Here is a 23,737-nt window from a genome sequence, read left to right as displayed (position 1 = left end):
GCTAGCAGTTTTTAAAGGAAACATGCATTTTTTATAAGCCGTTTTGTAGTGGCGTTTTTTATTTGGTATCATCTTTTGCATGCTTTTTTCTGGAAAAAATGACACTGACCACAAAATTGCCTGAAAAATGACACAAACCAAAACCCAGTTGTGTGTAGTGCATTTGATACTTTACTATAGACTTTAATGTAACATCTGCCTGCACTCAAAACTACATGTAAAAAGTCGCGAAAAACGCACAAAAATGCTGTGTGTGAATCCAGCCTTAAAACGAAGCACTGGCCACCTTAGCAACTTCACAGCCACATTCCCATAACTTGGGCCTGAATGACACATCATTGCACAGCATGACAACACCAAGTGGTGGGGGACCCCGTGACTAGCAGCATGTTAACAGACAGGATTTTAATGTATATTGTTAGTCTTTCAAAATATTGTACTTGTCGGAACCTGTTCTTTGGGTTTGGAAAACCCCTTTAAGACTAAACTGCAAGGTCCTAGACTATGTTCTGTTTACCAGAGCAATCAATAAAATTTTCAAAGCAACTATGAATATAAGTAGAGAAACCATGTTACGACTCATGATCAATACAAAAGCAGTAGTTTTTGGGAAAAGTGGAGTTCTTTAATAGTTTACAAGACTTACCTATGTTAATACATTTCTTTATATTGGTAAGGTAATGATAAATTGCACACTGGCATAGAAATGATTTCATTATTAGTTATAATAATTTAGAATTAAATGCTACTTGTCTCTTATGGATTTTTTTTTTTTACAATATATAGTAATATAAGGCCACTTTCACATGACAGTATTCTGGTCAGTATTATGAATCAGTATTTGGAAGACAAAACCAAGATTGTGTGCAAAACACAAAAGAGTTGCAATTCTTTCCATTATACTTTTTCTGTTTATTTTCCATTCCTGGTTTTGGCTTCCAAATACTAATGTAAAATACTGACTAGAATACTGACGTGCGAGAAGCCTAAGTCACATAGTTGTCTTTCATTGGTATTTTCAATAGGCACGAGGAAAACACGAAAATATATGTTGACTGTATAAAGATGTAAATAAATACAAAAATGTATGACATAAAAAATTAATTTTCATAAGTTTGTGATTTCGGCTTTACTTTAGGACAGCAATGATGTGATAGAATGGAAATGTATCAATCACGTTTTATTTTATTTAGGTCACATGATGATTTATATCTATCTTTTTCTGGGGATACAAAAAACTGGAGACCACAGTACAAAATAAGGAACACTTCAATATATTTACTTTTACGATTCCTCACCTAATATATTTACTTCAGGATTCCACCATATGGTTCCCCTTGGAGTTTCTTTTTATAGGCCTGTATAATAACATTATATATATGGGACAAAAATACCACAGGAGCGAATAACGTCCTGTTCACATCTGCGTTTGGCATTCCCTTGTTCTGCTCCGCCAGAGGAGCAGAAAGAAAATGCCGGAAGCGAGGGTTCTGTTGAATAACGGAGACAACCCTCACCCGACGGAACCCATTAACTTTAATGGGTTCTGTCGGTTTTTCAGTCGGGGTGTCCGTGGTTTTCCCGGAACACCATAACGCAAAATATTGTTTCCGGTAATCTCTATCGGATCTGTGACGGAGGCCCCTAACGGAGGCTCCCATGCAAATGTGAACAGAGCCTAAATTAATAACAGCCTGTTGTGTTTTTCAATTATTGTTTGGGCCATTTACATAACAGGCGTATCCACAGGAAAAATTGTTGAATTGACCAAGCCTTGTCTAATATATTAAAATGGTAGACATTATCACAGCTATACCAAACAATGTTTGAAATACAAATAAATAATATAAGTCAACCCTGTCCAATCTTTTCTCTCAACTAAACAACCCAAATTTTTCTAATTTTCTCTTGGTACTTCAATCCACCCATCCATCTCTTAATCACTTTAGACGCCCAGCTTTAAACCCTCTTTAACACTGCTTTATCTTTCTTGGTGCCCAAAAATATACACATTATTATATATCTGGTCTGTTTAGTGATTTAATGTTAAAACTATGCGGCAAATTTACTAAGCTGTGTAAGTTTTAGACTGTGTAAACTTAGACCAGGCAGCCAGTAGATGCACCAAATGTATCACAGTGGTGCATGCTGTATGATACATTTGGTGTGCCTAGTTAGACTTGCTAGATACTTTTCTCCTCCTTATATGACCTTTGATTTGGCATATTTTGTGACAGAATCTTGTGCCAGATATGTGGCACATTTTGGCACATTTAAGCCACGCCCCTTTTCCACTAAGCACTGCACCTCCTCCAATTTTATTTTACAGTGACTAGAGAAGTGCAAACTGTTCTAAAATGAATTGTTCCAAGTTGCCCAATGAATGCTAAATTGTGGCATGTTTTTCGACACATATTATGCGCAGACACATTAATAAATCAGGCCTACTGCTTTAAATTCAGACAGCTTTATATTAGACAAGATGCTCCAAATTTAACACGTGCTGGATGATAAAGTTGGCGCATCTTTAGACAATTCTGTCCAACTTTATACCACATTTTGGTTGGCTTGCTTTAGACTAGTGGTTCTTAACCTTATTGGAGGTACTGAACCCCACCAGTTTCATATGCGCATTCACTGAACCCTTCTTAATTGGAAAAATAAAATATGATTTTTTTCAAATTCAAAACATAGGTATATATTTTACTGGTGCACAAAATGAAGCGTGCATCAACATCACTGTGTTCAAAGAACAAAACCATCAAAACATGATTTTCACACAAAAACATAATAATGAATATTTACTGCAAATCAGTGTGACTTCTGCTGTTGCCTTTCAGAGACCAGTTCAGAAATGCGCAGCTTCACCTTGGCAAGTGCCACTCTCATGTCATTTTCGCAACAAAGTCTGTTCCTTTTCTTCGTTTTTTTATGTCCATCATACTCGAAAAGGATTGCTCGCAAAGATATGTTGTAACAAACGGTATGAAAATGTCCAGAGCTTTCTTAGCAATAACAGGGTACGTTACCATTTGTTGACACCAAAACGTTGAGAGCGTTGTTGTTCTGAAGAGTTGCTGAATTTCAATGATTTTATCGAGGTATTCATCATTGACATCTGTTGTCTCAACACTAAACGTGAACGGCTGTCTCACCCATGCTGGATATGACTCTCTTGTAGGGAAGTATCCGTCGAGAGACTTTGCAAGCTCATCTAAGTGCGTGGCAATTGCTTGCTTCAGTTCCGCGGGTACAGAAATGTCTCCGATTCCAGATACATCTTCGATCTTACTTACACAGTCGTCCAGCAGGGGAAAGTTTGCGAAGTTATCGCTCTCTGTTCGTCGCTTCCATAACGGTAGCTTTTTTTGAAAAGCCTTCAGATTTTCTTCCACTTCGATGATGTTGACTCCACCGCCCTGCATCTGTTGATTGAGATAATTGAGAGCTGCGAAGATATCAGCCATGTACGCTAAAATGAGAATGAACTCAGAATTTTTGAAGCAATCTGCATGACAATGTAGGTGCACTTGCAAAAACAGGGCTAATTGCACACGCACGGCAAAAACACGATTCAGCACCTGTCCCCGGGATAACCACCGAACGTTAGAATGGTACAGAAGTACCTCGAATTCAGAGCCCATTTCTTTACACAGCTCACTGAAGATGCGGTGCCTCAGAGCACTATTTCGCACATAGTTCACACATTCCACTACAATTTTTAATACTTCAGCCTGTTTTGGAGGCAAGGTTTTTGTTGCCAACGCATGCCTGTGCAGAATACAATGCGTAACAATGATGTGTGGTGCATCGGCTTTCACTAGCGCACCAAAACCAGACTTTCTTCCCAGCATGACTGGAGCTCCGTCTGAACAAACTGCAGAAACCATATCCCACGAAAGATTGTTGTCTTTGAAAAAGTCATCCACAAGTTTCTTCACATCGGCTGCCTTAGTTGTTATTGTAAGAGGCTTACAAAATAAAAAATCTTCCTTAAATCACGTCGTCTTTCACATAGCGCACGAATACAGCAAGCTGGCTTAGATTGGAAATGTCTCTGGTCTCATCGAGTTGAAGGCTGAATTTTGCCGGGCTTGAAATCAGATATGCAACTACTTCAGTCAAGATGTCTTTGCTCATGTCCTCTATTCTGTCGCTGATGGTGTCATTTGAAAAAGGAATTTGGGATAACTTAACTTCAGCCTCTTTTCCCAGCATGATATTCGCCATCTTCAACACAGCTGGTTTTATGAGTGTTCCACCAATAGTGTGTGGTTTGCCCTGCTTTGCGATCAGGTAAGCAACTTCGTACGATGCTGTGAGGATCGGTTTGTTGATGGGTACAAAGCCAAGAACAGGCAGAGTAGCCTTTTCATCGACTTTGGTTCTCTTCACCTTGAATTCAGCGAGCGTTGTATTCTTGTATTTTCCATCTCCATGCAGCTTAAGGAAGTGTTGTCTTAGTTTTGCAGGTGCTAGACTAGAATTGCTCAACTTGGCATTGCAAATAAGGCAGTTAGGACGCTGACTCCCATCACGTTCCGTTATACATGTGAATCCATATTGTACATATTCGTCGAACCACTTTCTTTTTTTGCTTGACATAGTTAGTATGAAGGGATTCAAATATTAAGAAATAAATCACACGACGTACCATCACGACAGTCACAAGTCGACTACTGAGCGCACCAAATTCCCTGCAGCACAGATAGGCCAAGCGATGTAGCGTGATCACCTGCAGCCAATGATGGCCAAGCAGGGCGTGTCATCACGAATCATATGAGTCGGATATGTGTCTTGACCTCCGCCGAACCCCTGAGACTGACTCACTGAACCCTTGGGGTTCGATCGAACCCAGGTTAAGAACCACTGCTTTAGACCTTTTTTTTGCGGCAAAATTTTGGGGCAACTTAAGCCATGCTCCATTTCCACTAAACTATGCCCCCTTGTTGAGTGATTCACAAAAAGTGTTTAAACCACATTATTAGCTATGTGCTCCAGTTTTCTAGTGATTAGTACATCTGCCCCTACATTCTTATCATGTACCAGTTAGTTTTGATAGATATTATTTGCCTTGGCAGCAACTGCCTGGCACTGGTTGCCACAATTCAACTTACTAAACATTAATGTGCACAAACTGTTTCACATGTGACTTTTCCCTATGAAAAAAGTAATAGTGAAATGTGTTCTCTTGTCCTAAATGAAAAAACTAAAATTTTTGAACTTGAAAACCTAATTTGTCACTTTTCTGGCCCACCTTTCTATTTATTCAAATGTCTCTTACCATGATATTAGTACTTATTTTGAATAGTGACCACTCCTCATAGAAGCTGATCTGCACCTTAAAACTTGATATATCCATAGGAAAGGTCATCAGTATATGATCAGTGGGGTTCCGACACCTGTACCGCGCACTGATCAGCTCTGCCGGCTTCCTACGACACTGGAAGTTTTGCAGTGGTCGGTGCCGAAAGCAGTATAGCAGCCGTGCTGCAGTACTGCAGCTTTGCTCCTATTTAAGTGAATAGGAACAGAAAAAAGGCATTTTGCCAACCTGGTTTGGGTTCTCTGTCCTCAGGGCCCCAATAATCTGCCTCTATAGTACGTATGCTCTTGGGTCCGATCTTCTGCTTTTGTATGTTAAAAGGGAAGGATTGTTTTAAGGGTATGTTCACACTGTTTATTTGTAGTTCGTACACATGGAGACAAAGGTCTGTAGAGGAGATGTATACCAAAAACATTAGGCAATTTTTTCTTTGCATAGTTGTTCATTTTTTTTTCTTTATGCATTATCCATACCCTTAATTAACACAATAGGGCAGACTTAATAAACTGTGTAAGTTTTAGACAGTTGTAAACTTAGACCAGGCAGTCAAAAGATGCGCCAAATTGATCACAGTGGTGCATGCTGTATGATAACTTTAATACATTTCTCCTCCTTAAACCCCCTTAAAGAGGCTCTGTCACCAGTTTATAACTGCCCTATCTTCTACCTAATCTAATAGGCGCTTTAATGTAGATAAGTAATGTGTTGTTTTGGTGTGGATTAAGCTGGACATGAATGAAGAGAAGTGTATGACGCTGATTGGTCAGCGTCATACACTTCTCTTTACTACGCCCACTTGGTCAAGAGTAAAAAAAAGCGCCCACTTGAGCATTAAGAAAAAATTTGCATGACACTTAAAATGCTCATAACTTTGTCAAAAATAAATGTTTTTTAACAAAAAACACATTACTTATCTACATTAAAGCGCCTATTAGATTAGGTAGAAGATAGGGCAGTTATAAACTGGTGACAGAGCCTCTTTAATTTGGCTTATTTTGCAACAGAATTTTAAGTTAGATCTTTGGCGCATTTTGCCACATTATGGCGCATTTTAAGTCATGCCCATTTTTGTTTAGCCCCACCCTTTTCTGAACTTGTTTGAGGTGGTGCAATTTCTGTTTTAAAATGAAATGTGCCGAATTGTGGTGCATTTTTAGACAAATTCTACGAGCAGATAATTAGTCAATCTGACCCATAGTGAATTAGACACAGGTTAAATGCAAATTTGTGGTACGGAATCCACAGAAAAAAATTGCAACTAAAGTACAGTATAATGCCATATGAACAGGCTGAAATAAAAAGCCTACCCAAAATCCGCAGCATGCCTTATGTATCACAACTTCTTTTCCAGTCATGCTGTGGATTTTGTCCATTACAATGCAGTAAGGAAATTTAACTGCAAAATCTTCATCAAAATCTCTGGCAAAATCACCTGTTTACATTGCCATTAAAAACATTTGTTGGGGTTTCTGTCACTTTTGGCGGCAATTATAGTGCAGCTATCACAGCTTATCCATTAATAATAAGATCTAACTTTTATTTAGCATGCATTAAAACCAAGAAAGTGGTAACTTAATTGTATCAAAAATAATTCAATACATTTTTTTACCAGATAAATGGGGTTATGCTAAATTCAAAATTCCCAAATTTATGGGTTGGTTAGATGAAGGTGACAGTTAATTGCGGACAGACACTCTTATTGCACCATTCTAGTTGTGCTCCTAATTAAATGCATCTGGTCCTTCTGGATGCATTATTTATCTACAAGTCACAGCCCCTCTTATATGTTTTACCCAGCATTCAGGGATCATCAGGGAGAGTTAGGTTGCGTCCTTTCCTTATATTTTGATGCAGGTAAAAAACAGTGGCCGCGTGCACTCGGAACGCTGAGTTTATAAACCCTAACGAGGGACATCACTTGAGCGAGCAGCCAATCAGTGGAGGTGCTCATCTACCGCTTCACAAACCCCCCCCCTTCTGCTCATCGGCTGTCTAGTTGCTCAAGTCTCCTCTTTTAGTCTCGTTCGGATGTCATGGAGACATGAAGGGCGTCCCCCACCAGATTCAGAGCAGGTTCTTTACACACTGAAAGCTTGGTATAAACATAGAGGAACGCTCAGATCCTCTATAAACTTGTCACATAGTGTACACTGAATGGCAGTTATGGAGGTGCTTTCCCCCCACCTCCATTGGATTATATCACGCTCGTATTTCTAACTCCTCCATCGATTAGGATGGGGTGCACCCTATTTGTATTAAACAGATCCCTGTTTGACATCTAGGAAGACTTAACTATAGCCTTATAGATATGGATGGCATATAGAGTGCATCACTATCATGATGTGACACCATATGAGAGTGATAACATGGTCATATGGTCTAAATATACTTAGGCGGTGCTAGGTTTAGACCCCCTATTGGTCAGGGGTGTATAGAAGATATGGTGTTGCACCAGTTCAATAACGTATTCCGATTGCCCATACTGGTCTAATGTATGTACTATACCGTAACTCTATAGGTCCCGACTTTTATTTCAAATAAAGCATGTAAAGCTGTATTGTTCATTTAGACCTAAAGGGAATAGTCCTCAGCCTGTGTATCCACATACATTTTTTTTCTGCAGGTTTCGTTTGTTGAGATCACCTTTCCTTACAATCTCGTGTATTTTCTAGATCCCACTGAACAAGGTGTGCCACTGCAGTATCCCTCTGATGTCTAATGTCTCCGAGGTGGTCGCCTATACTACTCCTCAGTTTCCTTATCGTCAGGTTTGCATCAGGGTTCCAGTATTTTTTTCAGCAAGAGTAGCACTGCAGACTGCTCTGTTCTTGCCAACAAAAATGCCGGACCACCAAGGAACCTTAAAATGTGAACAGATCCTACAATATAAACAAATCTCAAGGCTGTATTGGAAATACATATTACAGTGCACCACAACCGTTGCAGAAAAATTTAGAAAGTACTAGAAAGGTTAATTTGGCTGGATGTGTTACTTGCTTGGTTACTTTCTGAGTCATTATTTATATTTTCTATTCTGAAGGCTCTTTCAAGGGCATCTTGAATGGATGGACTAGTCTTCTGCTTCCACTTTCTCCCGATAATGAAGTAAACATATGGGTCAAATGTACAATTAAGCACTGTACTATAAATACTGGCAAAGTGAAGAGCCACTGTATGAATGTCAGATGGCAGCAGTCTGAAATATATTAAAAACCATGCAAAATTGAATGGGATGACAGATAAGATAAATATGACAACTGCAACGATGATGATAATGTAGAGTTTAGTTGGATAGTTATGGCTATAGGTCCTCTTTACTGTGATGAGTAAGGTAGAACTTGATATGATCATCATTGGTAAGCAAATAACAATTGATAAACCAAAAACCATGATCTGAACGGCTGTACACTCTGAAGTCTGTGTTATAAAAGCTTCTTCTGTGCACACCAAGTTCTCTATGAGACTCTCTGAACATCCAATGAGCCAAACTGAAGCACAGACGATAGTGGACAAGTTCTGAGGCCGATGACATTGGTACCAGAAGGGGAATAGGACTGAGAGACATCTTTCCAGACTGATGGCGGTGAGGATGAACATTCCTGAATATTGTGCACTGTCATAAAATATTTCCAAAAATATGTAAACTGATACTTTCCCTTTAAAATCTGGATTCGGATTCAATAATGTATTAATATACATCATTAGTACCAACGCACTAAATACCAAAAAGATTAAGTCTGCCAGTGTCAGATTGATAATGTAAACAGTATACTTGTTTCTCTTGATCTTAAAGGAAAGATACCAGAATACAATAATATTTCCTACCAGGCCAATGAGACAGAAACCTATACAAATGACAGCAGCTATAGTGAAATGCAGGTATGCATGGTTAACAACTTTCTCCGCTGTTGTACTATTTTGGGCAGTCACATTTGCAGTTGTGTTATTCATGGTTTCTTTCTTCCTTTGGAAGTGGTTGCACAAATACCTTCTTTTCAACCTGTTAAAAAATAGTACTTTATTAATAATAATCATATATATGCAGAATACATTTATATCTTAACTTGTATATATTTTATTTTGTGAGCAAACTATTCTGTAGCAGTATGTTTTTTAATCTAACGTGTAATTTGGAGTAGAATGAGATTTAAAAGTAGTAACTAAACTAAATGATATTGTAAATTCAGTCTACTTTCAGATAGATATTCTAAGATTTTCTAGAAATTCTAAGGGTATTTTTTTTTTAGTTTTTATTTTATACTTTAGCCCAAAATTATCTCCGTTTTTTTTTAGCAGGTTACTATGGTCCCAAAACAGTTATTTATTTGTTTTATGCAGTATATAGATATAAAAATGTTATATGGTTTATTTTAGTTGACATATATCAGATTGATTTTTAATAATAGAAATCTATGAGTAGTACCGAAGAGGTTTGAGTGTTCTGTCGTGTTCTTTCGTTCTGAAATCAGAGACAGTCAAGATCAAAGTCTTCACCAATATGATCTTCTAAAGTGAATGTATGGCTGGTTTCATACACGTTTGACATTTTTTTTTGTCTTCATTTGGCAGCCCTTTCAATGGCATTTTCTGCTTTTTTTTGGCTAGGTTTTTGGCTAAAAGGCTGTGGCAAGATGTTGTTTTGAAGTCTATTGTGAAATATGATATTGTTTACTTAGATAGCGTTTTGGTTTGTGGTGTTTAATCCTTTCCCTACGTATGATGTATACTTACGTCATAGCCGGGTAGGGGAAGTACGGAGCGGGCTCACAGGCTAAGCCCACTTCATACAACGCGGGTTTCAGTTGTATGTTACAGCCGAGACTTCACTGTAATGAGTGGGATCACGCTCGAGCATGTTCTCACTCATTTAACCCCTTAGATCCCACGGTCAATAGCGACCGCAGCATCTAAAGCATTAAAAAAAGATGGGGTAACCTCTATCACAGCCCATTGCCTACCCCCCACGACGCCCTCTCGCAACCCTTCCAGTTCTGCCATCTTTGTACTCCTATAAAACCCCGCCTCTGGCAGGGCTTAATAGGTGTCTGGCAGAAACACGATATACTGCAATACATTAATGTTGCAGTATAAAGTGCTAGCGATCCAACAATTGCTGGTTCATGTCCCCTAGGTGGACTAGTAAAAATCAGTTAAATTACTTTCTTATGTACAAAATAATATTAAAAGTTTTTTTTTTTTTTAACTTTTCCTAATTCCCCCCTAAAGCATTGTAAAAGAAAATAATAATAATAATAAACATAATTGGTATTTCAGCGTCCGTAAAAGTCTGAACTATTACAATACATTATTATTTAACATGCACGGTGAACACCGTAAAAAAAAGGAAAATGCTAGAATGACTGTTTTTTGTTCACCTCATCTCCCACAAAAAAAATGGAATAAAAAGTAATCAAAAAATTGCATTTACCCAAAAATGATACCATACTACAGTTCGTCCCGCAAAAAATATGCGCTCAATCGACGGAAAAATAAAAAGTTATGGCTCTCTGAATTTGGCAACACAAAATAAATTGTATTTTTTACAATTCGTTTTTTTCTTGCAAAACTAGTAAAATATAAAAAAAAACTATATAGATTTGGTATCACCGTAATTGTATTGACCCGCAAAATAAAGTTAACATGTTGTTTTAGTTTCACTGTGAACGCCTTAAAAACATAGCGCGAAAAAACAATGGAGGAATCACAATTTTTAAAATTTTCCATTTCCTAGTACATTATATGGTACAATAAATGGTGCCATGAAAAACTACAACTCGTCCCGCAGAAATAAAGCCCTTATGTGGCTATATCGACGGAAAAATAAAAAAGTTCTGGCTTTTGGAAATTGGGGAGGGAAAAAATGAAAATGAAAATCTGAAAAATGGCTGCAGAAGATGAAGTTGAGTAAAGTTTTTGGGGTCACTTGTGTTTGTATCAAAATACAGCCTTTTTTTCATGTGCTTGTTTCTTCATGGGCTTCTCATTAGAACTTCAAACTCGCCTGGAAAAACGCTTGTATAAAATGACATAATTTAAAAACCGCCACTAAAAACACATTTAAAAAAACGCCAGATAAAAACACATTCAACTACTGGTGTATTTTAAAACATAGAATACAAACCCTGTCTCAAAGAGACCTATAACATACCAAGAGATCAATTGGACTGGGTGGTCATGATTTGAGGATACCCAATAAAGAGAACATTTGTGGCAATTCCGAATGCACTGACAATAATTATATCACCTGTGCAATGCTAAAGCTAAGGATATCCTGAAAACATGAGCTGTTTGGGATACTTGAGGACTGGAGCAGAGAAACACTGCCATAGATTATGTGGCATTGTAGTTGAGGTAGTGTGATTGATACAGCTACATTTCAAGGTGCTCATCTCGGCATAAAGGAGTTCTCTGCTTGTTTTTTTAATGACTGTACTTTCACCAGTGGCGTAGCAATAGGGGTCGCAGCGGTCACAATTGCGACCAGGCCCCAATGCCAGGGGGCCCGCAGAACGCTGCACCACATCAATAAAATGTCACTATAGTAACTGGGGCTGCGGGCAAGTGAGGGTAATATTAATATCCCTGTCTGCTGAAGCTGATAGGTCGGGGTCCGACTCCCGGGACCCCGCCAATCAGCTGTTATGAAGGGGCTCGTACGAGAGCTGCTTCCCCTTCATTCCGGTCACTTGCTCACACTGTGAATCCGTGTCGGCGACTCACAGTGTGAGCAAGTGAGAAAATGAAGGGGAAGCCGCTCTCGTATGAGCGCTGCAGCCCCTTCAAAACAGCTGACTGTTGGGGTCCCGGGAGTCGGACCCCGACGCGTAGCTATAGGGGTCGCAGCGGTCGCAATTGCGACCGGGCCCCGAAGCCAGGGTGCCCACGGCCCCCCGCACCACATCAATAAAAAGTTACTATAGTAACTTGGGCCGCGGGCCCCTGTTACTATAGTAACTGACTGTACTTACCTTCCTGGTTTCGGATCGCAGCGTAGGTCCTGACGTCACAGCGCTGTGCGCAGCACATGACGTCACAACGCACAACATCGAGAGGACAGAACTTCCGTTGCGGCTGAAGAGGAAGGTAAGATTAGTATCCCTGACTGCTAAAGCTGATTGGCGGGGTCCGACTCCCGGGAGCCGGCCAATCAGCTGTTTTGAAGGGGCCGCAGCACTCGTGCGAGAGCTGCTTCCCCTTCATTCCGGTCACACTGTGAATCCGTGTCGGCGATTCACAGTGTGAGCGAGTAGTGAAATAAAGGGGAAGCAGCTCTCGTACGAGTGCTGCGGCCCCTTCAAATCAGCTGATTGGCCGGCTCTCGGGAGACGGACCCCGACACATCAGCTATTGATGGCCTATCCTGAGGATAGGCCATCAATGTTTAGGGACTGGACAACCCCTTTAAGCCTACGATGTAGCAGTCTTAGAGAGCCCATGAGACAGGCACAGATTGTGTTATGCTGTCTGCTGGGCCCTCTATCTAAGCCAATCACATGGTAGGCTTAGATACAGGGCCCATGTGTGATCCTGTCTGATGGGCCCTGTATATAAGCCTACCACACGGTAGGCATATATACAGTACAGGGCCCCAGCAGACAGTAATCTTATACTGTAAGATTACGGTCTGCTGGGGCCCTGTATCTAAGCATCTTACATAACCACATGGTAAGCTTAGATACAGGGCCCATATGTGATACTATCTGTTGGACCTTGTATCTAAGCCAACCACATGGTAGGCTTAGATACAAGGCTCCAGCAGACAATAATCTTATACTGTATAAGATTACTGTCTGCTGGACCCTGTATCTAAGTCTACCTTGTAGTAGGCTTAGTTAGTTGTATCTGGGCCTACCACATGTGTTACTAACAGTTTTTTTTGTGTTTGTGTTTTTTTATAAGTTCGGTCGTTGAACTACGTTGGATTCGAGGACTACTTCGATGACAGCTTTTTTATTATCAATAAAATGGTTAATGAGGGTTGTGTGGTTTTTTTTTATTTCCCCAAAATATTTTTTCTATGTCTTTGTGTTTTTTTTAAACTTTATTACTACCGCCTTAGTAATGGCCGCCGGCTGATTGACAGCGTCCATTACTAAGGCGGGCTTAGTGTTAGCCGATGCAGAGGCTAACACTAACTCCCCTTATTACCCTGGTACCTACAGCCACCAGGGGTGCCGGGAAGAGCCGGGCCCGATCCAGTACTTGACCATCTGTAGTGATGGTTGGATACTGGGGTGGATGCGGGCTGGTATTATCAGGCTAGGAAAGGCCAGAAACAGCGCCCCCTCCCCCCGGTAATGCTAGCCTGCTGCTGCTTTATAGTATCTGGCTGGTTATGAAAAACCCACGTCATTTAAAAAAATAATTGGAAAGAACGATGTGGGGTCCGCTCCCAATTTTCATAACCAGCCAGATACAAGATAGCAGCAGCAGGCAGCATTACCAGAGGGGGGAAGGGCCACTTTTTTTGGCCTACCCCAGACTAATACTACCAGCCTGCGGCCGCCCCAGTGCCCGACCATCACTACAGATGGTCGGGTACTGGTTCGTACCCGGCTCTTCCCAGTACCCTGGTGGTGGTGGGTACCGGGGTAATAATGGGGGATATTTCTGCAACCAAGCACCTGGAAAGAGGATGGCCTGCCCTACCTTTTACCGGGTGTACTTTACAAACGGGGGCCACAATAAAAAAAAAATTGCCGGAGTGTCTCTTTAAATATCTGTGTAACATCAAAATTATAAAAATCACCTGGACACTTTCTTTCATTAGATTTTTCTATGAATAGATAGATAGATAGATAGATAGATAGATAGATAGATAGATAGATAGATAGAGATAGATAGATAGATAGATAGATAGATAGATAGATAGATAGATAGATAGATAGATAGATAGATAGATAGATAGATAGATAGATAGATAGATAGATAGATAGATAGATAGAAACTTTATTAATCCCACAAGGGAAATTGTCTTGTTCTTTACAGCTTCATATTGAAAAAAACCATAACACAACATAATACAATACAAATAAATATAAAAGATACCACATTAACAATATTAGTCACACTATGGTATAACACAATTAATTCACTTTTACACAGACATATTATAAACTGTTATTACTGTAGACAAACAGGAACATTTACACCTATCCTTCGTGCACCTAAACAGCAAAAAAACTACTATGCCTTGCCTCCACAATACCATTCAAGGGATGAGAAAAAAAATCTAACTGACCTATAGCCTTCTTATATGTATAGCATAGGAGTCATCAGCATACCTAAAATGATTTATTTTTCTCCAGATATTTATGTTCATTGCAGAATATGATGTGAGTCATATATACAGATAAATAGCATAGATTTACCTTTGTTACAAGTAAACAATCATGCACCAGGCAAATAATCACAGGTTAAAACAATAGCTTCTGAAAGTAAGAGAGGAAGGCTAACCTGCAAAGTCTTCTTCTTCTTCATACAGTCATTCTGTGAATCTGAGTTTAGAACGGCTGCCCCTAGGTGGAGTTATCTCACAGAGCAATAAAAGCTACACTACACGGGGAGTACCAGCACAATATAGGATGTGATAGATAGATATATATATATATATACACAGTATATACAATACCTATTATTAGCAAAATGAGGAAACATTGTTTTTTCCAATCTTCTGATAATAGATGATTCAAGCATGTTTGTAACTAGTAGGTCAGTTAGGCCTCATGCACACGACCGTAGCCATGCTCACGGCCGTGATTTTCGGGTCGGCCGGCCACGCGGGCAAATCGCGGGCCGTGCACATGGCCACGGCCATTATTTTCAATGAGCCCGGACCGCAGAACACGGCCGTAATAAGACATGCCCATTCATTCTGCGGTGCGGGCTCCTGGGCCATGCACGGACCGTGAAAACTACGGTCATGTGCATGGCCCCATAGGAATGAATGGGGCCGCAATTCTCCCGTGAATTTTCGGGGGAATTGCGCCCGCAAAAGCACGTTCGTGTGCATGAGGCCTTAAGAGTGCACCAGTTATTACATGCATTATCTGTGAAATTAATGAAAATATAATAGCCAAGTTCTATTTCATGTTCCCTTCAAAATGAATGATACACACATGTGATGCAGCACTGACAACATTTCCGGAAAATTACATTAGCAAATTTCCTAGATCCCAAGAAAATTGACTGAATAGAGAAAATGTCATAAAATAATAAAATAATCTCCAGCACCGCTGCTCTTTGTTTACTTTGATGCAGGGATGACTTCTGCAGCAAATCACTGGCCTCAGCGGTGTACAGCTCTAGCCCGCTGAGGCCAGTGATTGGCTGCAGTGGTCACTTGGGTATACAGTTATGTCATCGCTACAGCACGAGAAACAAAGATCAGGGGGGACCACCAGAGCAGCAACGCTGGAGCGGCATCGCGTTTATCAGGTGAGTCCCTGTATTCTTGGTATTTGCCATTTCCCCCATTCAGTCAATGTTCTTGGGATCTCAGAAAGCCCCTTTAAGGACATTTCATCTTTCATTACGTTTGACTTCAGTATCAATATCTACCATGGCAATTCCCAAGTCTGACTTTCCAAACCACAATATGACTTGGGTATGAGCATAGAATGTCATGGCTAAGCCATTGTTTCTGGCTATTCTGTGGTGTCACTGGTATTTGTATAATGCTAACGTGACACAGAATCCAGCATTTATCCAGGCAATGCATGGCACAAACTGGTTACTATATTGACTTTTATCTGGACAATGGAAAGCACTCTCGGGCACTATATAACACAATCTAGGCTTTATATAGGCATTATCTGAGCATGTCGTGCACTACTTATCCGGGAAATGTATAGCACTCTCTAGGCTATCTACAATATTGTCGTGGAATAGTATGTCACTATCAGGACATGGTATCGAATATTTATTTGGGCAATATTTACTATATGGCACACATTTTGCCTAAAGTCTTTGCTCACCAGGTGTGACACCATTGTTTACATTCTGGAAAGTGTCATTGGTGTACCAGGTACTGTACAGGTCATATGCAAGAAAAGCTCTACCATTGCATTGTAGGAGAGCAGCTTACTTGGTACGGGGTTTTCCAGCCAATAAAAATTGATGGCCTATCCTCAGGCCTATCCGCTGTTTTGAAGGGGCCGTATCGCTCGAATGAACAACTGATCGACGGGTGTCCCGGGAGTCGGACCACGACCCATGAGCTATTGATGGCCTATCCTGAGGATAAGCCATCAATTTCTAGTGGAGTGTCTGCCATCAAGCTTTTCAATACACTACAGCTCAGGACCAAAACAATGTATTTAGCAAGTTACTCAACTTTTTGTATGTAGATTTTATCTACAAATACAGTAAATTGTAAAATCCTGTTTAACCCCTTGAGTACCCAGCTCATTTTGGCCTTGAGGACCAGACCCATTTTTTCAAATCTGACATGTATCACTTTATGTGGTAATAACTCCGGAATGCTTTTACCTATCCAATTGATTCTGAGATTGTTTTCTCGTGACATATTGTACTTTAGTTTAGTGCAAAAATTTGGTCGATAAATTCATTGCTTATTTGTGAAAAACACCAACATTTAGCGAAAATATGAAGAAATTATGATTTTTCCCATTTTAAATGTATCTGCTTGTAAAACAGATGGTAATACCACACAAAATAGTTACCAATTAATATCTCCCATATGTCTACTTTATGTTTGCATAGTTTTTTGAACATCCTTTTATTTTTCTATGACCTCACAAGGCTTAGAACTTTAGCAGCAATTTCTCATATTTTTAAGAAAATTTCAAAAAGCGATTTTTTCAGGGACGAGTTCAGTTCTGAAGTGGTTTTGAGTGCCCTATATATTAGAAACCCCCATAAAACACCCCATTTTGAAAACTGCACCCCTCAAATTATCCAAAACAGCATTCAGAAAGTGTTTCAACTCTTTAGGCGTTTTACAGGAATTGAAGGAAAGTAGAGCTGAAATTTTCAAATTTCATTTTTTTTTACAAAATTCATATGTAATACATTTTCTTCTGTACCACAGAAGGTTTTACCTGAGAAACACAACTCAATATTTATTGCCCAGATTCTGCAGTTTTTAGAAATATCCCACATGTGGCCCTAGTGTGATAATGGACTGAAACACAGGCCTCAGAAGCAAAGGAGCACCTCTTGGATTTTGGGGCCTCCTTTTTTCAGAATATATTTTAGGCACCATGTCAGGTTTGAAGAGGTCTTGTGGTGCCAAAACAGTGGAAACCCCCAAAAGTGACCCCCATTTTTTAAACTACACCCCTCAGGGAATTTATCTAGGGGTATAGTTAGCATTTTGACCCCACAGGTATTTTGCTATATTTTCTGGAGTTAGTATGTGAAAATGAAAATCTACTTTTTTTCTGGAAAAACGTAAAAATTTCTAATTTTTGCAAGAAATAAAGGAGAGAAAGCACCCCAACATTTGTAAAGCAATTTCTCCTGATTACGGAAATACCCCATATGTGGTAATAAACTGCTGTTTGGACCCACGGCAGGGCTCAGAAGGGACGGAGCACCATTTGGATTTTGCAGCTCAGATTTTGCTGAATTGGTTTCTGGGGGCCATGTCGCATTTGCAGAGTCCCTGAAGTACCAGTACAGTAGAAATTCCCCAGATGTGATCCCAATTTGGAGACTATACCCCTGAAAGAATTAAATTAGAGGTGTAGTGAGCATTTTGAGCCCTCAGGTGTTTTATAGATTTTATTAGAATTGGTCCAGGAAAATGAAAACATTTTTTTTTTCCAATAACCTGTAGCTTTAGCTCAGAATTTTTCATTTCCACAAGGAATACAGGAGAAAAGACACCCCAAAATGTGTTACACAATTTCTTCTGATTACGGAAATACCCCATATGTGGTTGTAAACGGCTATTTGGACATACGGCAAGGGTCTAAACGGAAAAAGTGCAATTTCGTTTTTGGAGTGGAGATTTTACAAAATTTGTTTTTGACGCCATGTTGCATTGCGCTGAGGTACCAGTACAGTGAAAACTCCCGAGAAGTGACCTCATTTAGGAAACTACACCCCTCAAGCAATTCATCTAGAAGTGTAGTGAGCATTTTGACCCCCAAAGGTTTTGCAGAAATTAGTGCACAGTGGATGTTGCAGATTGAAAATTGACATTTTCCACATATATGCTATTTCAGTGCCCAATGCGTTGGGCCCAGCTTGTACCACTGGAGACATACGCCCCATAAATTGTTAAGCGGTTCTCCAGAGTACGGTAATACCCCATATGTGGTCATAAACTGCTGTTTGGGCACACTGCCAGGCCCAGAAGGAGCGCCATTGGGCTTTTGGAGCGCAGATTTTGCTTGGTAGTAGTTTTGTTTAGTGTTTTACTGGTGTTTCAGTTTATAATGTGGGGGCATATGTAATCTGTGCGGAGTACATATATTTTTTGCGTGACACACTGTCGTTTTTATTGGTACCATGTTTGGCTACGCGCGACTTTTTGACCACTTTTTATTCCATTTTTTTGGAAACAACGTGACCAAAAAAGGAAATTCTGCCATTGTTTTTTATGGTATTTTTTTTACGGTGTTCACCGTGCGGGATAAATAATATGATATTTTTTTAGGTCAGGCCGATACGAACGCTACCTATTATGTCTAGTTTTTGTCTTTTTTTTCATTTTTTTTCTAATTATAAAGGGCTTGATCAGGGACACAAGATGATTATTGTTTTTATTACGTAAAACTTGTATTTATTTATTTATCTGAAACTTTTTTTTTACTTTTTTTTCACTTTTTATTTTACACATACTAGGGGACTGGAAGATCTGATCTTCTGATCCCCTGCACAATACACTGCACTACTTCTGTATGTACTGATGTAGTGCAGTGTATTGTAACTGTCACTTTACAACTGACAGTTGAGCCTATTACGTCCTGCCTTGGGCAGGACCTAATAGGCTCCCGTACCTGGCAACCAGGAAGCCGTTGCTAGGCTTCCTGGTTGCCATTGCAACCATCAGAACCCCGCGATTTTTCGCGGGGGGGGCAATGGGGTGCAGAGGGAGCCCCCTCCCTCTGTATCAATCACTTAAATGCCGCTGTCGCTATTGACAGCGGCATTTAAGGGGTTAAACTACAGCGATCGGAGAGGACAGTGATCGCTGTAGTTGCAGTGGGATGTCAGCTGTATATTACAGCCGACATCCGATGAAGATGGAGCGAGCACAGCTCCTGTGCCCGCTTCATCCTCAGGGCGTTACTATACGCCCATTTTCGTGAAGGGGTTAATAAAAAGTGTTTTGTTTTTTTTTACACCGCTTTCTCTGATCTCCTCACGTATCTCACAGAAGTGAGGAGATCAGAGAAAGTGACAGGAGCTTTCTCCTGCAGACGACGTCACAGACGGCTGTGATTGGTCAGTCTTCAGAGACTGACCAATCACAGCAATCGCCGGCATTGGGGACTGCTAATTGGTCCCCAGGCCGGTAGCAGAGACGGTTAGCTGTCAATGACAGCTGCCGCCGCTGTTCTGTCACTATGTGATTTCACATAGTGACAGTTTATTCCTGCGCCGTAATAGTACGTCGAAGGTACGCTGGAATAAGCGGCCAGCGACGTACTATTACGTCAAAGGTACGCAAGGGGTTAAAGGGTGAACATATTCTTTTCAGATCAGAAACCATTCAGTGTGACTAAAATATAACAATAGAGATCCCCGAACAGGGTAAATGTTGTTTTCACAGTAAAAATGGTCCTGAAGCTTAATACTGTACTATAAGTTTATAAGGATATATATCTCTAACTATGAAAATTGTGACAATTAAAAAAATGAATACATCTTTGAAGCAATACTAAATATTAAGTACTGAAGACTAGAATGAACCATTAGAAATATTGCAAGTCGTATTGGCAGCCTTATTGGTTTACAACCAGTTTTTACAGAAATAGATATAACAAAGAATCAGCTAAACAGAATATTTAACAGTTTGAGAGAACTCAGCGAGAGCAACAGAACAACTCATGACCTTATCTGTGATCTTTTTTAGGAATTTTCTTTAATAATTTAATTTTTACAAACATGAACCACACTAAACACAGTGGATCTTTATCAGCAGGCTACACACATTTTATTTTTTGTAAATTATAAAATATTTTCATGATGGCAGTTATTAAAACAAACAAAAAATGTCAACACTGCAAGTATCTAGGTTGTTAATCTAGGTTGTTCGCCTTTTACAATCCGGTAAAAAAGGTCCTCAGCAAATACGTTGATCACAAGTTGTCCCAGCGATTAACCGTAGTCTGCAGGAAAGCGGAACCAAGCTGTTTTATCAACTACGGTTAATATCCATCAAGCATTACTTTTATTTACATCAAACAGGTATAGAACAAGGAACTTGTCCACACAGATTATATAATCTCCAATAATTCTGCTTGCTGTAAACTTTCATACACCTAACTGCTGTCCTGAGCAGTTAAAAAATGATTGCAGCCTCAAAGTAACAAAAACTTAACATATAAAATTTGTAAGAATTATTTTACCACAAATTGAGCCCACTCACTACCACTTCAAGGGGTTGTATGAGATTAGAAAAAAAGGGCCTTCTTTTTTTAGTCTATAGGCTGTGTATCATACAGGATTGCACGATTGGAACTGTCTCTGCCAAAAAATAAAAAACTTTTTCTTAGCGAGAGCCTTGCTTGCCCCAGTCCCGGCACCAGCATTAGGCTTCATGAACACCTGGGCTTGCGAGTTCCATCCTTCCATCTGTTCCTAATTTCCAAAAATATGCAATTTTCCTGGACTGTGTTCCAGTCCTATTTTTGGCAAATAAAGGGGTTGTCTCTTGTAGACAACTGCAACCCCCCCCCCCCCCCCCGCCTCCTGAGAGATCTGCTTTTATTCATCTTCCTTATAATGCATGGACGGACTGGGTCTGCCAGAGCCGAAACCGCTCTTACAGAGCTGATCTTCATTCTGTCTCATAGATGGGTTAAAAAGTAGGGCCCTCCTCTATGATGTCTATATGTCCTACTCGGGCATATAAACAGGGGTTGCCTTCATGAGGCAACCCCTTTAAAAATGGATGGAAGGACAGAACCCAAGCACAAGGGTTCATGCAGCCTTCGATTGTAAATGCAGTGCAACACAATTCTTAGAAGTTACTTGAAAGATTAGTTTGGCTGGATGTGTTACTTGTTTTGTTACTTTTTGAGTCATCATTTTCATCACGTTCTATTCTGAAGGCTCGTTCAAGGGCATCTTGAATAGAGTGACTCGTCTTCTGCCTCCATTTTTTCCCAACAATAAAGTAAATATATGGGTCAATGGTACAATTTAGCACTAAACAAAAAACACTGGCAAAGTAAAATCCAATTGTTACAATATTTGATTGTAGTAGTTGGAAATACATTAAAAACCAGACAAAATTGATTGGGATTACAGAAATAATAAATACAAGAACTGCAACGATGATGATAATGTAGAGTTTTTTTGGATACTGCTTGCGAAAGGTCTTCTTTATTTTGATAAGCAAGGTAAAACTTGAAATTACCATGATCGGTAAGCAGATTACTATTGATAAACCAAGAACCATGATCTGAACGGCTGTACACTCTGAAGTCTGTGTTGTAAAAGCTTCTTCTGTGCACACCAAGTTGTCTATGAGACTCTCTGAACATCCAATGAGCCAAACTGAAGCACAGACGATAGTGGACAAGTTCTGAGGCCGACGGCATTGATACCACAAGGGGAATAGGACTGAGAGGCATCTTTCCAGACTGATGGCGGTGAGGATGAACATTCCTGAATATTGTGCGCTGTCATAAAATATTTCCAAAAATATGTAAACTGATTCTTTCCCTTGGAATTCTGGATTTGTGCTTGTTAATGTATTAATGAACATTACTAGTACAATTATGCTAAATATTAAAAAGATGAAGTCCGCCACTGACAGATTAATAATGTAAACAGTATACTTGTTTCTCTTGATCTTGAAGCAAAGATACCAAAAAACAATAATATTTCCTACCAAGCCAATGAGACAGACAACTATAGCAATGGCAGCAGCTATAGTGAAATGCAGGTACGTATTGTCTGGATAGTTCACATTTTCACTTGTATCACTTTGGTCAGTTCCATTCGGAGTTAGCGTTGAGTTATCCATTTTTTTACTACCTTCTTTTGAGAATGATTGTGTTTTTTTGACAACCTGTGTTCAGAGATATAAATTTATTGAAAATAATCATATATCAGCAACATTCAAGCATATTTGAAATTTTTAGTTTAAAAATTGTTCTTACTTAGTAGTTTGGTCTAAAGTACAATTTGAAGATAGTTTTTTTTATAGGACTGTGGGGTATGCACACCTTTTGAATCATCTATTTTTTTTTTTTTTTATTGCTCCAGTTCATCTAAAATACACTATAAGGCCAACGTATGATGGCACCGCTCCTAATTCTTGAGTACAGGTGTTTCAGCCACACCCAATGCAAACAGTTATACAAAATCAAGCACACAGCCATGCAATCTCTATACACAAATATTGCCAGTAGTAGCATACTAAATTCAAACATGGCACTGTTATAGGGTGTCACTTTGTCACAAGTCAGGTTGTAAAATGTATATAATCCTAGATCTGCCGTGGTAAACTGTAAGTGCTATAATTGTGAAGTGGAAGCATCTAGGAGTAACAACAACTCAGTCATGAAGCAGAAAACAATGCAAACTCAGAGTGAGGATGCTGAGTGCTGAATCGCGTGACGAGTAAAAATCACTCACTATGGAGTTTCAAGCTGCCTTTGGAAGGGACATCCGCATAAGAACTGTGCATCTCAAACTTAATAAAATGGGTTTCCATGATCGAGCGGGTAGTCCAACATCATTGTCTGACCTCACAAATGCTCTTTTGGCTGAATGGATACAAATTCCCACAGACACACTCCAAAATCTTGAGGACAGCCTTCCCAGAAGAGTGGAGGCTGGTTTAGCCAAAAAAGGGGGCTCAACTCCATAAAAATGCTCATGGTTTTGGAATGGGATGTCCACTTAAATTTTGCCAAATAGTGTAATAAGGAAGCATATAGTCTTGATTAAATAAAAATCCTACTGTTTTGGGTCTGCAGCGCCTATGCAGACCTATGGGTATCCATGGTTAGAATCTATAAACAATCCCTGTGAAGTCTGACCCTGCAACCATGTGTTACTCCCCTCCACTTGCCCCCTCTTCTTGATAACCTACAGACAGTAGAAGATGGGCTGATGGAACAGAGTAACACATGATTGAAGGATCAGACTACACACAGTTTTGTTTGTAGTCTGCAAATACAGGGATAAATAGGTCTGCATAGGAGCTGTAGACACACAATGGTAGGATATTTTTCATTTAAGACTGTTTTCTAAGTTGTT

At 39.7% G+C, this 23,737-nt stretch overlaps 2 protein-coding genes across 2 annotated transcripts; both read right to left on the bottom strand.

Annotated features, from left to right (window-relative positions):
• Nucleotides 1-8,278: 8,278 nt before the first annotated feature.
• Nucleotides 8,279-9,277, bottom strand: LOC142652780 (mas-related G-protein coupled receptor member D-like). Its single transcript, XM_075828456.1, has one exon. The coding sequence runs from the start codon at nt 9,275-9,277 to the stop codon at nt 8,279-8,281; it is 999 nt and encodes a 332-aa protein (XP_075684571.1).
• Nucleotides 9,278-21,407: 12,130 nt separating this feature from the next.
• On the bottom strand, nt 21,408-22,530 carry LOC142652778 (mas-related G-protein coupled receptor member H-like). The gene has a single exon (XM_075828455.1). The coding sequence runs from the start codon at nt 22,494-22,496 to the stop codon at nt 21,486-21,488; it is 1,011 nt and encodes a 336-aa protein (XP_075684570.1). The 5' UTR covers nt 22,497-22,530; the 3' UTR covers nt 21,408-21,485.
• Nucleotides 22,531-23,737: the final 1,207 nt, after the last annotated feature.

Source organism: Rhinoderma darwinii, chromosome 5 (assembly GCF_050947455.1).
Source record: "Rhinoderma darwinii isolate aRhiDar2 chromosome 5, aRhiDar2.hap1, whole genome shotgun sequence".
NCBI classification, from domain to species: domain Eukaryota; kingdom Metazoa; phylum Chordata; class Amphibia; order Anura; family Rhinodermatidae; genus Rhinoderma; species Rhinoderma darwinii.
The sequence above is the reverse complement of the archived record's forward strand: the minus strand, read 5'-3'. Positions and strand labels throughout refer to the sequence as shown.